The sequence below is a fragment of the Leucopleurus acutus genome (genome assembly GCF_964270905.1).
Source record: "Leucopleurus acutus genome assembly, chromosome: 16".
NCBI lineage: Eukaryota > Metazoa > Chordata > Mammalia > Artiodactyla > Delphinidae > Leucopleurus > Leucopleurus acutus.
Genome location: NC_139158.1, coordinates 3,024,754 through 3,042,269, shown reverse-complemented (window position 1 = coordinate 3,042,269; position 17,516 = coordinate 3,024,754). Strand labels below are relative to the sequence as shown.

Below are 17,516 nucleotides of genomic sequence, written 5' to 3'. Positions count from 1 at the left end.
GGGGGCAGGGAGCTGGGCCAGAGCCCACAGGAAATGTCAGAGAAAACCCAGAAGGGACAGGGAGTCCGAGGTGTTGGAGGTGACCCGGCTATGGTCACATAAATTATTTCACTCGGCCTCATCCCGGCCTCACCAAGAACTGCAGAGACCGGCAGCAGGAGAGGCAGACACAATCCCTTCTCTGTCTTTCTCCTGATCTGATCTAATTGGAACAACCAGGTGGCTGGATCCTGAAAGCAACCGCGTGCACCGGCATCCCCAGAGGCCTTTGCAGCCGTGTCATGTGTCTGGCTTGTGTGGGGACAGAGCCCGGAGCCCTGGCCCAGAGGCAGTCCCGGCCACACCTGGCTGCAGGGCGATGCCTGCCGACCTGATCCAGAATTCCAGGCCGCAACCCTTACTCACTCTCCCCAGGGGCCCCAGGGGCAGGGCGGGCGCGAGAAATTTCCAGCAAAACGGCATGTTTCCCTGGAGTTTCCCTGACCGTAGCCCCTCCTAGTGCAGGAGGGCAGAGTGGCGGAGCTGCGATTTAACGCTGGGCTCAGCGGGGTTCAAGCCTGGCCCCTCTGCTTGCTGGCTGTGCATTACTTAAGCTCTCTAAGCCTTAGTTTGCTCATCTGTGAAATGGGGAAAAGAAAAATGACTCACTCTGCAAGGTAATCGTGAGAAGGAATGGAATAAAACACGGAAGCGCTTAGCCTGTCCTGACACCACAGAAATGCTGATGGACGTTGGCTGCTATCGTTACTAGTTGTCAGTTATCATACCATCAGAATATAAAGTCATTTCTAAGATGAACTTGCTGTCACTTTGAAGAACACCAGAGAGAAAAGGCCTGAGAGGCCACAACAGGAGTTCAACAGATCCAAGATCACGGATTCTCAGAGCCGGAGGGACATTACGAATCTGCTCGGATCCCTCCCCGGCTTTGCGGCCGTAAAGTTCAACGCCAGGCCCAGGGCAGCGAAGCGACTGCCCGAGGATGCACCCACCAAGCCCAGAGCTGGGCCTGGCACGGGGGCCTCCTGCTTGCTCTGGGGGGACCGCAGGGCCGTCCGGGGGCTCAGTACTCGTGGCGCACGGGCTTAGTTGCTCTGTGGCACGTGGGATCTTCCCGGGCCAGGGCTCGAACCCGTGTCCCCTGCATTGGCAGGCGGATTCCTGACCACCGCGCCACCGGGGAAGCCCACATTTCACTCTCTTGAGTGTGGAACGTGGTAAAGGAGAACGGCTGTCAGGACCATCTCATCCTCCCCCAACTGTGAGTTTCCAGAAAGACGGTCTGACGGATTTTTGAACTGACTTGTTCTTTTTGCAAAGAAAGCTTTTGGTTCCTTTTCTATTCTCAGTGCTTCTGCTTCCTGGATTCCTGCCCAAATAGTCCTGTCCTCTAGCTCTGCTGGAACCAGCTGGCAATGTCCAGGCTTACGTTTATATTCTGTTTCCTCTCTACTGAGCTTCCCACTCCACACACCCTGGCCCCAAGTTCCTATTTCATCAGAGCGTTGGAGAAGGAGGCCAGCTGGACGTGGGGCTAACCATGGCGCCGTCCGCGCCGTCACTACAGAGCGATGGCGGCCATTCCTCCAGCACCCAGAGTCCCAAGTCCTCTATTAAAGGCCGCGCCCCCCCCCCCCCAAGAGCGGACAGCAGCCCTACCTCCCCCATTTCAGTGAGATCGTCCCTACTTACAAGGATGCTCTATCTTTCCAAGTAGGATGAACGGGCTCCCTGCCTATCAAAAAAATGGTGGTTCAGTTAGAAAATTCTAAAAAGATGACATCACTGCCATTTTTCTCAATTCCCAGGACATTCCTGATTTCTCTCTTCCTTACGAACGGCGGGCCTGGCGGCCCTTAAGGCTCTGCTTCCTGGCTGCACAGCACTGTGAGATGTTTCCCCACAGTCAGTGTCTGTCTGTTTAACTGGCAGCAATAGGGCTTTTTTAGTAAAGAATTCAGCCAGGAGTCTTCTCTCTTTATCTGAAGAAGTTCTCTGCTTTTTGCCACTTTTTATTTTTAGCAAATGTCCTCTGGAAAGTAAAACCTGATATCCAGTTGGACCTGGCCGTGGTCGTTGCTGAGATGCGGCCCTGGCCTCTTCTTTCAATAATGAAATAGAGGAAAACGTCCAAATGATGAAGGGCCGTGAGGGGTGCTTGACAGCCGCTCCTAGAGTTCACCACCACCTTCCTTAGTTATGGGGACTCTCCCCTCCCAGCCCGCTTGCAAACGTGAAGCTGTTAGGCTGTGTTTTCCCACAGAGGAGTGCAGCACGGAGCCTCCGAGCAGGCAGAACGTCCCTTCTTCTTCCAGAGGTCCCTCTGCTCGCCACCCCCTGCACTGTCCCCAGACCAGCCTCCCCTCACACGACAGTGCCAGCGCCCAGGGAGCCTCCCGTTCCTCTTACGCCCACCTGATTCCCAAAGCGGCTGCATCCGCTTAGGTGGATGGCACTGATATCAGATATTTCCATCTGCGGTTAGACCACGGGCTCAATTATATTCCCTCAATCATTTTCCTCGGAAAATAAGGTCATGATCGCTAATTGCTAGGACTCCCAAACCTACGGCTTCAGACTCTCTGCTGCCCACAGGCCACACCTGCCTCCATGTGAGTGTGATCCGACCAAACCCAGCGTCCTAACCCTGGACCTGTTTCCCTCCTTTCAGTCACGGGCATCACCATCTGCCCCGTCACCTACGCTGAAGTATGTGGAGTGATCTGCAGAACCCCTTCTTCCCACCCCCTAAGTCTAACCAGCCCCCAGTTCTCTGTGACATGCCTCTAGCGTCTCCCCTACTGCTGGCTCCACCGCTGGTGTAGAGGTGCACATAATTACTTGCCTTCTTCCCAGATTCCATCACCTTTCTCTCTAGCCCATCATCACAAAACCTCCAGACAGAGCTGTTGAAACACTCAAGTCACAGCCCTAAGGGAAATCCCTCTGTGGTTCCCCAATGCCTAGACTATCTCTGTCCAAGCGTCTTAACTTAGCAGTTGAGACTCTCCTGGGTCGGCTCCCAACTTGTTCTCTAGGGTCACCCCCACCCCACAGGCTACACTGAAGCTGAGCTAAATGCCTCATACCCTCTCACACTCTCTTCTACTCCCTTTGCCTTTACGGGTTCTGTTTCTTCTCAACCATTCTCGGCATCAAAACTCATCCATCAGGGCTGACCTCGGTTCTCGGCTCCTCCACAAGACTGACCTGACTCCCCCAGGTATTTTCTGTCACTCCTCCCTGGGCTGCCACAGCCACTGCTAACGACCTCCTTCCTCAGTGGCAGTGACCTCAGTCCTGTCCACCTCAGATCTGGCTGGGAGCTCTAAAGGCAGAGGCTGTGCTTACTCATCTCTGCTGCCCCTTCAACACGCAGCTGGCTACCTCTCACATGACAGGCATTCTACAAACCTCGGAGTGGAAGTACGTACACACGTTTGTATGTCGGACAGACGGATGAATGAATCCCCTGTAATTATGACAGGCCCAGTACACACAGAACTTGATGAGGTAGCCTTAATATTTTTTTTTGAAAAAAGAGAAGGCTACACCTGACCAACTGTCTCTTTTAATCCTAAAATCTGATGAGGGCTATAGAAAGTTTATAATTATAAGGCAGACTCCAAAGCAGAATACACATTATATTTTCAAGAACTCATGAAACCTTAACTGAGACTGATCATGTTCTGGGCCATAAGACAAACCTCAATAAATCTAAAAGAAGTGAAATTACGCAAAGTGTGTTCTTTGACTGTAATGGAGCCAAGCGAGAAGTCAAAGGCAGAAAGACAGCAGGAACATCTCCAACACATGGAAATTAAATGCCACACTTCTAAATAATCCATGGGTCGAAGAGGAAGCCTCAGAGGAAATAAAAATGTATAGAGCTCAGTGAAGATGAAACAGAACGCACCAAAATATGTGGGATGCAACTAGAGCAGCGTGAAGAGGAAAATTTATAACACTAAATGCTGACATCAGAAATGAGGACAGACCTCAAATCAATCACCTAAGTGCTTACCCCAAGAAATTAAAAACAGAAAAGCAAAATAAACCAAATCAAGCAGAAGGGAATGAGCGCAGAAATCCATGGAACTGAAAATAAGAAGACAACAGAGAAAAGTCAATGAAACAAGACAGCGGTTCTTCAACAAAAATCAATAAAATTGATAAATTTCTAGGAAGAATGACCAAAAACCTCCACAAAAAACAGAAGAAAGAATGAAATAGGGAATATGACTACATATTTTGCAGCCACTAGAAAAACAATAAGGAAGTACTACCAACAACTTTACACTCAGAAATTCAACAACTTTGTGGATTGATTCCTTGAAAATCACACACTACCAAAATGAAACAGACGACTGAGCAGTACTGTAACCATTAAAGAATCTGAAGTTATAACTTAAAAACTCCCAAAAAAGAACTCTCCAGGAACAGAGGATTTCACTGTAAAATTCTACCAAACATTTAAAGAAGAATGAGTACCAATTTTACACAATCTCTTCCAGAAAACAGAAGAGTACGAACTTATTTTATGAGGCCAGTATTATGCTGATACCAAAACCAGACAAAGACAATAAATACAGTAAAGTAGAATTTCAGACCAATATCTCTCATGAACTTACATGTAAAACATCTTCCATAAGGTATTAGCAAACTGAATCCCACAACATGAACAATAATTATACACCATGACCAAGTGGGATTTATTCCAAGCATGCAAGGTTGGTTCAACATTTGAAAATCAATCCACCTTATCAATTAACAAACTAAAAAGAAAAATCATATGGTCATATCAATTGATGCTGTAAAAGCAGTTGAAAAAATTCAACATTTATTCATGACAAAAACTCTCAGCAAGTTAATATCAGAGGGGAATTACCTCAACTTGATAAAGAACAGCTATGAGAAATATCATACTTAACAGTGGAAGACCAAATGTTTTCTCTCTAAGATCAAGAACAAGGCAAGAACGTCTGCTCTCACCACTCTTATTCAACAGAGTACTAGAAATTCTAGTCATTGCAATATGGCAAGAAAAAGAAATAAAGGACATATAGATTAGAAAGGAAGAAAGGAAGGACATGGATATGTCTATAAAAGAAGAAACTTTGTGGTATTGGAACCATGCAGTATCTTGACTGTGATGGTAGATACACAAATCTATACATGTGACAAGTTGCACAGAACTAAACACACATGCGCGCATGGGCACGCGCACACACACACGAGAACAAGTAAAACTGCAGAGATCTAAATTGGATCAATGGGTTGCATCAATGTAGATATCCTGGTTGTGATGTACTATACTTTTGCAAGCGTTACCATTGATGGAAACTGGGCAAAGTGTACATGGGATCTTAGTATTATTTCTTACAAGTTCATGTGAATCTATAACTATCTCAATAAAATTTCAGTTAAACAGAAAGCAGATAGCAGATCAAAGTCAGAGTATGGAAAGAACATCAGGAATCAGTTAATAGTGGCAGAGTTACCTTTTATCTTTTTAATGGGAGGAACATCAGTGGTCTCAGAGGGTCAAGAAATCCATTTCTATTCTTCCTGTGTCACTAATTTGACACAGACCTTGAGTCAATTCAAGGCGGTTACAGCAGAGTAGTGGAGTGAAAGCCAGGTGGCTAGGGGTTATGGGGAGTGGGAGAGGTTAGGAGGCAGAGTAATCGTTTATGCTGAGAGCTGGGTGACTCAGTGGGCAGCACAGTCAGGGAGTTGGCACTTCTGGGTGAGGGAGACCTGAGCATATTTGTGGGCTGAGGAAAGGTCAGACTCTTCATCCTCTGAGAGAGGAGGGAAGAGGACCAAGAGTGAGAACATAGGGAAACTCAGGTGGAAGGGGGGGGAAGCGAGGAAGCTCAACTTGCACGGCCTTGACCTCTGTAAGTGTCATTGCTGGGAGGACAGTGAAGCTGGGTCTCAGGGGGCAGGGCAGAGCGGAGCAGTGGATGACAGCACCGAGCAGAGATAAGTACAGAAGGTCAGACCACACCCAGAGCCCAGCTGAGATGGGAGAGGAGGAAGCTGGAGGAGAGACAAGTGGCAGCCTTTTTAAACTTATTTAAGTTTTAATTCTCCTTATAAAAGAGTACATACTCATTGTAGCAAAGAGAATATGCAGAGAAATAAGAAGAAAATAGTAAAAGATACCCATAATCGTGTCACATGGAGGTAACAACTGTCGGAATTGTGATATATTTCCTTCAAGGTCTTTTCTCAGCTAATAGGGTCTTATACAGGTGTATCTGTATAAAATTTGTAACTCATATAGTTTTGTATACGTTTTTTTTTTTTTTTTTTTACCATGTAACATGAGATCAAGACCGTTTCCTCGCAAAACTTCTTTTTAATAACTACAAAATATTTAGTATATAGTCATTCCATAGGTTTTCAGTTATCCCCCTTTGGAACATTTGAATGTTTTTCATTTTTTTTTCAATTACTAATAATTGTAACTAACCTCATTGTATATAAATCTTTATGCACATCTGTGATCATTTTCTCAGAAAATGTTTTCCAGAAGCATCAGTTGGCCTAGGAGCAGAGAAACAGCTGATCTGAATTGACCAGCTGGAGACAATGGAAAGTCCAGGGTCTTAGAGATGCGTAGGTGAGATTCCCCTGGGGAAAGTCGGGGAAGACATGGGCTGGGAGGCCTTAAGGGGAGATTCAAGAAGAAGGTAAGGGGATTGGAAGTTGAAATCTGAGTGAAGAGTAGTCTAGCAAGACAAGACCAAAGGCTGACTGTACAGCCGGGACTGGACTGTCCCTCTTGTCCTCACAGCTCCTTCCTCTAGCCAGGCCTCCTTCCATACTCCACAGACCACCTCTGCCAAACATTATTACTACTTTCAATGACTTACCTCTCCAGGGTGAGCAGGCTGTGAACACACTGAGAACACGGAGCTTGCTGGAGACCCACCCTGGCTCCTCCCCTGTGCTGGATACGACAGTGGCCCAAACCTCTTTGACAACTGGCTAAAGGCTATCGATAAGAACTGGGAAAGGAGTACTCACTGTCTTCATGTGTCCGTATGAGCTGAGGCGGGCTTGGAGGCCCGTCCCCCGGAGTGGTGAAACACAGAACTGATGTGAAGTAAGCAGTAAACTTCTTCAAGTTCGTTATGTACCCATGGTGGACTCCATGGAAATCTGGAGCAATGGTGACGACAGTGACGGCCTCGGGGACATCGGCTGGCCACGCCAGAAGCTGGGATGGAACGGGGTGAAAAAGAGATCCTTTTAATTGCATGTCTTCACCCTCAAGTCTGCACCAGAATTTTATTTCACGATTAAAATGTCTTCAAAGAAAGCAAAGTTGTAATTAAGGAACCCCATACAGCCTACATTTTATAATCTCACTGAAAAATACTGAGTTTAAAAGATATCTCATAGATTATTGAGTACAAATGTATATTTATATATATTTTTATACATGTGTACATAAATAAAATATCTACTCTAACTCATATTGGGAAAATGGACACTCCTCAAACCTTCACCTTCTGTTCACTTAAACATGTTACAGAACATATTTATTTTTGAACATTTAGAAATAATGATGACATTACTGTTATTCAACTGCATCAGTGCAATCAAACATCAGTACACACATTTTTCTAGTTAGGCACCTGCTGATTCAAAAAGAAGCCCCCGGTTCAATGGGAACAATGGTAATTATTTATAATTCACATGACACCAGTTTTCTAAAAAGGATTTTAGGAGACATTATACTCTTAAAGAAATATAGTACATATACACGTTCCAAGGGAAGTTGTTTTAATGTTTTGGCAACATTATGTATGAGTGTGACTTTTAACTCCTCTGACACCAAACATCTCTAGGGTTAATTAGGTCTGAAAATGGACACTGTGCAGAACAAGGAGCATATTTATATAGATTTTAGGCCGACAACCAAGCCATCGAATGAACACCCCAGTCTTGCCAATAAGACCTGACAGGAGAGTCAGGAAGGCAGAATCCACTTCGTTGATCGACATGATTTCCTTTCTAAGGAGCTTCTGACTGTAGATACCTCTGGGGGGAAAAAAAGGCAGGACAAATTTCCAGCTACGTCTGCCTTTCTAGTGAAAACCAAGTGTTTTAGTAAGTTGAATCCAAATGGAAAAAAAAAAATTGGAAAAACAATTAACTGTGTGTCTGAGGCAATAACACCCTCTGAATCTGAAACGACCAAGTTTTCAGGCAAACTCTCTATAAAGATACTCCCTGAGTTCACCTGCTGTCACGGAAGATTTGCGAACATGCTGCAGGTAACATTCACATGGTCTCCCAGGCCAGCCAGGAGATGCTGATCTAAAAGGAAACGTAACCTGTACTTTTGGAAACTGCATCCAGGTACATCTCTGAAGGTAACAGATTCTGGTACTCACACGAAGGGCAGATAGGAGTCTGTCCTTGTCTCTAATTCAGTCTGGATAGGTGCCCCGAGTCAGCTGGTCCCAGTTCTACAAACAGAACTTTCCCTAAAGTAGCGAGAGGGGGACCTACTTATCCTTACTTGGTAGAAACATCACTCAGTTGCACCCAGTGCGCTTTGAGAGAACGCCCTTCCGGGAAGAAGTGGTTTGTACACGTGCCGATTCCAATCAACAGGGCTAAGTCTCCGACCGGGCATTTGAAAATGGACGGCTCTTCTCGTAACATTGCTCAGTTCTGTATGAACCGTCCTCTTTTTTTCTTTCTTTTTGTCTTTTGGCCATGCTGCGCGGCTTGCGGGATCTTAGTTCCCCCACCAGGGACTGAACCTGCACCCTCGGCAGTGAAAGCACCGAGTCCTAACCACTGGACCGCCAGGGAATTCCCGTGCACCATCCTCTTGATAACCAATAATTTGAGTTTCTGAACCAGTATAGCTGATGAAAAGACCCTGGATAAAAGGTGACCCCAGAAGGTCAACACACTCCGTAACCGGATGCCGTGGGTTCCTGATGAAATGAGGGGCGGGCAGCCCCCTCACTCATCACAAGACCGTGACACACCACGGCAGCCGCCCGGAGGCTGTGGCCCAAGGCGCCTACCTTGTAGCCCTGGTTGATGCCGTTGATGAACTGCTGGGGTGGAGGGTTCCACAGGAACTGGATGGTCGTGGAGTTCACGGCTTCCACCTGCACGTTCTGCGGGGGCGAGGTCGGCACTGCTCCAGGGCAGCGGAGGGAGACGGCAGGACACGCGGCAGGAGGCGCGGGGCAGGGGAGGGGAGAAGAGACGCTTAGCTGCTGCTCAGGATTCCCCGGCGATCGCAGCGCTGAGAACGGGGAGGGTGATGGACGTTTTGGGAAGCTAATCGTGACGTTACAAAGAAGCAGAACTGAGCGACTTCTCATTTTCTGCTGGGGAATTTTTTAAGGCACACGCAGAAAAGTGGACCGGATCACCTGAGCCCCGTGGGCGAGCCTTTCCTAGGGATCCCAGGATGGATAGCAAACAAAAGCGTTCTCTGATTTTTTTTTTCAGTTACCCAATATTTGAGATCAAGGCAAGCTTTCATCCAGAAATCTGCCTTCCCTGTTATATGTCACAGTGTTTCAAGCCCAATTATCCTTCACATGAAAAAAAAAATCCTTTTTCATAGGTATTGTTATTAATTCATCTGTAGGCTAAATTTCTCTTTGTCTGCCATAGAAATTATCATTTAAACAATTTCCACTTTCCACTTCTTTTATTGATTTCAACAGCTACTGAGCCCAATTATACACCTGCCCAGTGGCCTGTCTTCAAGGAAGTCATATTCTAAGGAAGGCACTCACAGAATTGAAATAGGCAAGCGACTCTAGAAAACACACGGGGCAGAGCCTCTGCCCAAGGGAAGCATGGAAGGCCTCTCGTCAGAAGACACCTGCACTAGGTCTGGGATAGAACTCTGAGGAGGGAAAGGCCTTGCGAGAGGCACTCGCACCTGGGAAAACGGAGTGAGCAAAGGCGCGGTCTCATGAAAAACCTGGTGAATGGCGAGAAAACAGTGAGCATGGCCGGACGTGGGGCCCGGGGGTAAGAGGGGCGGAGAAGTAGACAGGTCGCTGTGGGGATTGCCTCACATGCCGAACGCAGTGGACAACAGTGTATACGGTAGGCAATGGGGAATCAAAAGCCTTGGAAAACAGCAGTGACGTGACACGGCCAGCTTTTTAAGGACGATAACCTCGGTGGCCCCTGCAGAGGGTACTAGTCCACTGGCCGTGCCACGGCAACTTTTTGCAGGATGCAGACGAAGGTCCTGGTTCTTCAGGAGCTTGTTTCAAAAGAAAGACGCTGAATCCCAAAGGACCCTTTGGCTTAAGGTACAGAAACAAAGACAAGAGTCTCTTGGCACAAAACACGTGAGGACAGAGCATGGTCCTGTTAAAAATTACTACACACCTTTCATTACACTCTTCTTCAGAAGCTCATCTCATTAGGCAGAGGTGAAAAACATAGAATTCATCCAGGCCCCTCCAGTCACGCTCCAGGTCACCTGTCTTTCCCCATCTGCTCTGGCTGCGCTATCTCTGGGTCCCTCCCTCAGTAAGTCACCAAGAAGACTGTCGCACTTCTCACTCAGCACCCATCCAAAATCTGTGGACTAAAAATGGCCACGGGGATTGCTCTGCCTAGGCTGTAGAAAGTTGGAAAGAACATCGCAGCCATTAAGCATGAGAAAAAGCTGAACAAACGATAGAGTCCGAACTTCTCTTGAGCCCGTAAGGAAGCTGAGGTCACAGGGCAACCAAGTGTCTAAAATATAAGAAAAGACGGACCTCCCCAAGGAGTAGGAATGTGAACATGGGCTCGCTTGTGACAGAGCACGAGAGAAAGAGCAATGGACACCACACAATTGGGAAAATGCAGTGAAATTCTTAATGAATTGCTAAAGGCTGAATGTGGGCTAGCAAGGGAGTATATAGAAAGTCTGTGCTGCAGATACACAAAAAGGTACAATGCATGTAAGACACAAAAACAAGAATAACAGCCCTTCTCATCAGAAACTATGTGAGCCAGAAGGTAATGGGGTGATATCTTTAAAGTACTGATAGAAAAATCTATCACCCCGGAATTCTACATTCTGTGAAAATATCTTCTAAATATGAAAGCAAAAAAAAAAGACATTTTCAGAAAGACAAAAACTGAGAGAATTCATTACTGGCAGACCTGCATGCACTATGACAAATGTTAAAGGAATATGATATCAGACACCAAAACTTTAGATCTATGCAAAGAATTGATGACTTCTGGAAATAGTTAAAATGAAGTAAATGTAATGTACTTTTTTCTTATTTTGGCTCTCAAAAAATAGTAGCAATTTATTGTGGGCTTATAACATAGGTAAGAATAAAATGACTGACCACAATCGCACAAAAGGTGGGAAGAAGGGATTGAAGGTATACTGTTACAAGGTCCCTACATTACTCACACAATGGATTTCAAGATACATTGTAGTTAATGAATGATATATATATTTAAACTCCAGAGTAATCACTAAACAGATTTGAAAAAGAGATGTAAATAAGGCAAGAGTAGAAAAAATAACGTAATTCTAAAATTATCTAATGAATCAGAAAGCAGGCAGGCAAAAGGAAGAGAAAAGGAAAAAGATAAGAGAGAAAACAAATAGAGAACAATTAGCAAGACGGCAGGTTTTAATCCCATCATATCGACAGTTACATTAAATATATAATGTAATATATTGTCAATATATTTTATTGTATAAGCCAATAAAAGAGAGATTATCAGTTGGATGAAGAGCGAGACCCAACTACACAGTGTTTAAAACAACCCCACTTTGAATATGAGGACACAAATAGCTTAAAAGAGAATGGAAAAAAGTACATGAAACGCTAATTAAAAGGAACCTGGAGTGGTTATATTAATATCAGTCAAAGTAAATACCCTACCAAGGAATAAAACCAATGATAAAGAGGGATATTATATAATGATGACGTGATCTATTCACCAAGAAGACTCAGCAATCCTAAATGCAGGTGCAACAGAGCTTCAAAGTACAAAAGGCAAAACTGAAAAAACTGAAAGTAAAAACTAGGCAAATCTATTAGTATAGTTGGCGACTTCAACATTCCTTTATTTAAAAAAAAAAAAGAGGTAGACAAAGAATATCAGTAAGGATCTACAAGAACCACATCATCAAGTAACTTGACCTACATAATGTTTCTTTTGAAATCTACCCAATAACAACATACTACACATTCTTTTCAAGCACATACGGAACTTAACTGAGGTGGACATATTTGAAATATACATGTCATATAAAACAAACCTAAACAAGTTAAAAATAACTGAAATCACAAAAAGTATGTTTTATGACCCAACAGAATTAAACTTGAAATTAACGACAGAAAGATATGTGGAAAATCCCTAAAAACTTCAAGATTAAGGAGCACATTTCAAAATAACCCTTGAGTTAAAGAGGAAATCACATGGAAAGTTAGAAAGCATTTTCAGTTTAATGGAAGTGAAAAACACAACATATCAAAATTTGGGGATGCAGAAGTGTTAGAGGGGAATTTATAGCATTTAGATGTTTATATTAGAATCTAAACTTCTACCTTAAGAATCTGTGAGAGTAAATTAAACCTATGTAAAGAAAAAGAGCAGAAATCAATGAAATAAAAATAAACAATAATTGAGGAAATCAATGAATCCAAAAGCTGGTTCTTTTAAATATCAATAAACTCTTAGCCAGACTGATCAAGAATAGACAGAAATCACAAATTACCAACATCACCAGGATCAGGAGGCGCCTCTATAAACCCTACTGAGATTAAAAGAATAGAAGAGCATTTTGAGTATCTTTATGCACATTAATTCAACAACTTGGATGAGATGAACAAATTCTTTAAAAGAGACACACTTCCAATCTACTCAAGAAGAAATAGATGACCTGAGTAGTCAAAGAGCTATCAAATATTTGAATACAAAATTAAACCCTTGCAACCAAAAAACTTCTAAGCATATAAGGTTCACTGGTTAATTCTACCAAGCATTTGAAGAATGAAATGAAAGACATTGTAAAGCATTATCCTAACACCAAAATAAGAAACAGATGTTGAAAAAAAAAAAAAAAAAGAAAACTACAGGCCAATATCCCTGAGAACACAGGTGCAAAAACCCTTAATAAAGTATTAGAAAGTCGGGCTTCCCTGGTGGCGCGGTGGTTGAGAGTCCGCCTGCCGATGCAGGGGACGCGGGTTCGTGCCCCGGTCCGGGAAGATCCCACATGCCGCGGAGCGGCTGGGCCCGTGAGCCATGGCCGCTGAGCCCGCGCGTCCGGAGCCTGTGCTCCGCGACGGGAGAGGCCACAACAGTGAGAGGCCCGTGTAACGCAAAAAAAAAAAAAAAAAATTAGAAAGTCAAATTCAGCAATATGTAAAAATCACAATTTATCCTAATCAAGTGGGGTTTATCTTATAAACATAAGGCTGGCTCAATATTCGAATATCAATCAGGGTAATTCAACATTATCAATAGAATTTTAAAAATAGAATCATCTTGGGCTTCCCCGGTGGCGCAGTGGTTGAGGGTCCGCCTGCCGATGCAGGGGACGCGGGTTCGTGCCCCGGTCTGGGAGGATCCCACATGCCGCGGAGCGGCTGGGCCCGTGAGCCATGGCCGCTGGGCCTGCGCATCCAGAGCCTGTGCTCCGCAACAGGAGAGGCCACAACAGTGAGAGGCCCATGTACCGCAAAAAAAAAAAAACAACAAAAAAAAAAACAAAAACAAGCAAACAAACAAACAAACAAAAAAAATAGAATCATCTTAATAGATTTAGAAAAAGAATTTGACAAAATTCAACCTCCAATAGTGATTAAAAAAAACCCCTCAAACTAGGAATTAAAAGGAACGTACTGAACTTGCTAAGGAGCATCTGTAAATCACCTACAACCAACAACTTATTTAAAATGAAAAACTGAACGCTTTCCCCTAAGATCAGCAACAAAGCAAAGGTGTCTTTCTTGCCATTCCTATTCTGGAAGGGCAAGCTGGTGCAGTAATCCAAGAAACAGAAATCAAAGGCACACAGATCGAAAAGGAAAACAAAACAAAACAAAACAACCTCTCTCTATTCACAGACAATATGATCATCCATGTAGAAAATTCCTCAGTCTACCAACTGTATACTCCTAGAACTGAAATTAGCAAGATCAAAACACAGAAGTCAATTATATTTTGAAACATGAGCAATGGACAACTGGAAATTGAAATGAAAAATTTAGTACTGGGGCTTCCCTGGTGGCGCAGTGGTTAAGAATCCACCTGCCAATGCAGGGGACACGGGTTCGAGCCCCGGTCTGGGAAGATCCCACATGCCGCGGAGCAACTAAGCCCGTGCGCCACAACTACTGAGCCTGCGCCCTACAGCCCACGAGCCACAACTACTGAGCCCACGTGCTGCAACTACTGAAGCCCTTGCGCCTAGAGCCCATGCTCTGCAACAAGAGAAGCCCCCACAATGAGAAGCCTGCGCACTGCAACGAAGAGAAGCCCCGCTCGCCGCAACTAGAGAAAGCCTGCGGCAGCCACGAAGACTCCACGCAGCCAAAACTAAATAAAATAAAATAAAATAAAATAAAATAAAATAAAGTCAGTACCATTTACATGGCAGTTAAAACATGAAATAGATATTAATTTAACAAACTGTACGCAAGATCCGTATGCTGAAAACTGATGAAAGAAATTAAAGCCCCAAGTAAAGGATGAGTCGCATATTAATGGTTGGAAGACAACATAACAAAGGTGTCAACTCTCCCCCAACTGATCTATGGGTTGAATGCAATCCCAACCAAAACTGCAGCTAGCAGTTTTTAGACATTGAAAAGTTGACTTTAAAATGTATATGGAAAAACAAAGAAATTAGAATAGCAAAATCAATTTCCAAAAAGAAGAACAAAATTGGACAACCTTTACTACATGATATCAAAACTAACTATAAATCTACAGTAATTAAAACAAAGTGTTACTGGAGAAAGGAGGAACACATCGATCAGTAAAACAGAGTTCAGAAATTATTCACATGCATGTCAGCTGGTTTTTAACAAAAGCACAAAGGCCAACTGTGGAAAAAGAGAGTCTTTTCAACAGACGGTGCTGGAACGAACTGGACACCCATGTGCCAGAAAACCCCACAACAACCAATCTGGGTCCATACCTTACACCGTATATGAGAACGAACTCAAAACGGACACGGATCACAGGCTTAAATGTAAATCTATAATTATAAAAAGTCTAGGAAAAAATAGTTTTGATGTCGGGTTAGGCAAAGATTTCTGGATATGACAGCAAGGGTACAACCCACAAAAGAAGAAAACTGTAAACTTCTGCTCTATGAAAGACACCTGCTGAGGAAATAAAAGGAGAGGCCTCAGATTGGGAGAAAATACTTGTAAGACACATGTCCAATAAAGGACTTTTATTCAGAATATATACAAAAAACTTTCAAAACTCAATAATAAGAAAACCAGAAACTCAAAAAATTGCCAAAACTAATTAAATAGTTACTTCAACAAAGAAAATATAACGATAGAAATAAGCACACGAAAAGGCCCTCAATCGACATCACTGGCCCCCAGGGAAATTAAATCGTGATGCGATACCGCTATACACCTACTAGAAGGGTTAAAATAAAACAGTGACCAGATTTTAGTGAAGATGCAAAGCAACTGGAAGTCTCATACTTTTCATGGGAATGCGGAATGGTAACAGGTACTTGGAAAACACTTTGGTAGTTTCTTACGGAGTTAAACACGCTCTAGCCACAGAATCCAGCAGTCCTACCCCTAAGTATGTATGCAACAGAAGCGAAAACTTCAGTTCTCATAAAAATCCGTATGCCACGTTTATAGCAGTTTTAGTCATAACCACCCTAAACTGGAAACATCCCAAAGCCCTTCGCCTGGTGGAGAGGAGAACGAACTATGGTCCGTCCATGGGATGGAACGCTGCTCAGCAGTGAGCGGGAAGGAACGTCTCACGCTCACCAGCAACATAGGTGGGCCTCGAATGCATTACACTAGGGAAAGGGGCCTGACCCAAAAGGCTACATGCCGGGTTTTCCCACATTTATGATATTCTGTAAAAGGAAAAGCTACAGGGAGAGAAAACGCGGATGGTTGCCAAGGGCTGAGGGTAGGCGCGGAGCTCTCCCCTCGAGGTAGAATTTTACTGTATGTCAGTTATACCGCGACAAATCTGAGTTTAAAAATGCTGCAGATTCTTTGACGCTTTTTTCTCACCTAGAGGTGGTGTCTGTGTCTGGACCCCCTGAATGCAGGCTCTGTGACTATTTTGACCAAGAGAATAAAACCCAGGCCTTAATGAACTGGAAGCTTCTACTCCTTATCTCTAGGACTGTCCTTTCTGGGAGCCCCGAGAGGCCATGGCAGGAGTCTGGTGACCCTGCCGCCACCATGCTGGAGAGGCTGTGTGCAGGTGCCCGGGTGGACGGTCCCAGGGTGCCCGGCCTCACAGCCTTCCCTGCTGTGAGTGAACCCATCTCCCCTCCCCCGACACCCACCCGCCAGCCCAGCCCATCTGCCAACTGACCGGGCACAAGGCACTGCCCCTCCGGCCTCCAATTCCCAGCCCACCCAACCATGAGATATGACGCCTTCAGCCTCTAAGTTTATCCTACAGCAATGGATAACCGGGACGATCTCCCCCGGAAGAAAGAAGGAAAAGAGGGAAAGGGGAGGAAGGACAAAAAGAGGGAAAGGGAAGGGGAAGGAAAACTATCAAGGGCTGTTTGGGAAAGGACTGAAAAGAGCTGTGGCGTCTTCTCTTAGAACCCACGCTCTCATTCTTCGCAGGCTTAGTTCTGGGATTTCATTTCCAATCACTGACTCTGAAATTCCGCACAACTTGCCAGTCAAATGTTGTTACATTGCTCTAAACTGAGACCACACGGATCAAACACTTTACTAAAATGGCATTTTGCATAAACGAAATGAGCAGCGATCTCCCGCTGTCCTTTGCTTTGCTCTGCGTTGGTGCCACGCAACAGCCACGCCGAGAGGCTGCGTTGGTGCCACGTAACAACCACGCCGAGAGGCGCTCATTTGCCTGGCTCTGGCCCCTCACCGCACCCCAGGACCCAGGCCTCCAGCCCTGGCTGACACGGTTAAGAAGGCAATTCCCCCTCCCTTCTCATTACCCAAGACGGCACACAACCATGAAACTGGAGAACCACTGTCTGTGCCGTCCTCACATCAAAGCTCACGGGGTCCGGCCCTTTTGCACACACTCTCCACCCCAAAGTCACAGGATAGAGGTTCTGAGGCCTCAGATTCCTTTCTCTTACCCATCCTGGGTTTTACTCCAAAAATCGCCAACTTTTCTCAGCACTCTTCTCTCTCAGATCCTTCAGCTTCTCTTTTCCCTAATTATTGTCATCAAAAGTGACTCAGATTTGCGAACAACGGGATTAAAAATTCCCTCAGGTGAGAAGAAGACCTACAGCCCATAAATCCTTCTTGACAGTGCTTCCA

The 17,516-nt window shown here is 44.7% G+C and overlaps 1 protein-coding gene across 1 annotated transcript in view; it reads right to left on the bottom strand.

Moving 5' to 3' along the window:
• Positions 1 to 17,516, bottom strand: part of SDK1 (sidekick cell adhesion molecule 1) — a gene marked incomplete at both ends in the record, with an annotated part of 817,684 nt that overhangs the window by 136,848 nt on the left and 663,320 nt on the right. Inside the window, 2 exons of the mRNA XM_082858150.1 lie at positions 7,039 to 7,231; positions 9,063 to 9,178. Coding sequence (XP_082714276.1) covers positions 7,039 to 7,231; positions 9,063 to 9,178 — 309 coding nt within the window. The remainder of the gene's footprint in view (positions 1 to 7,038; positions 7,232 to 9,062; positions 9,179 to 17,516) is intronic.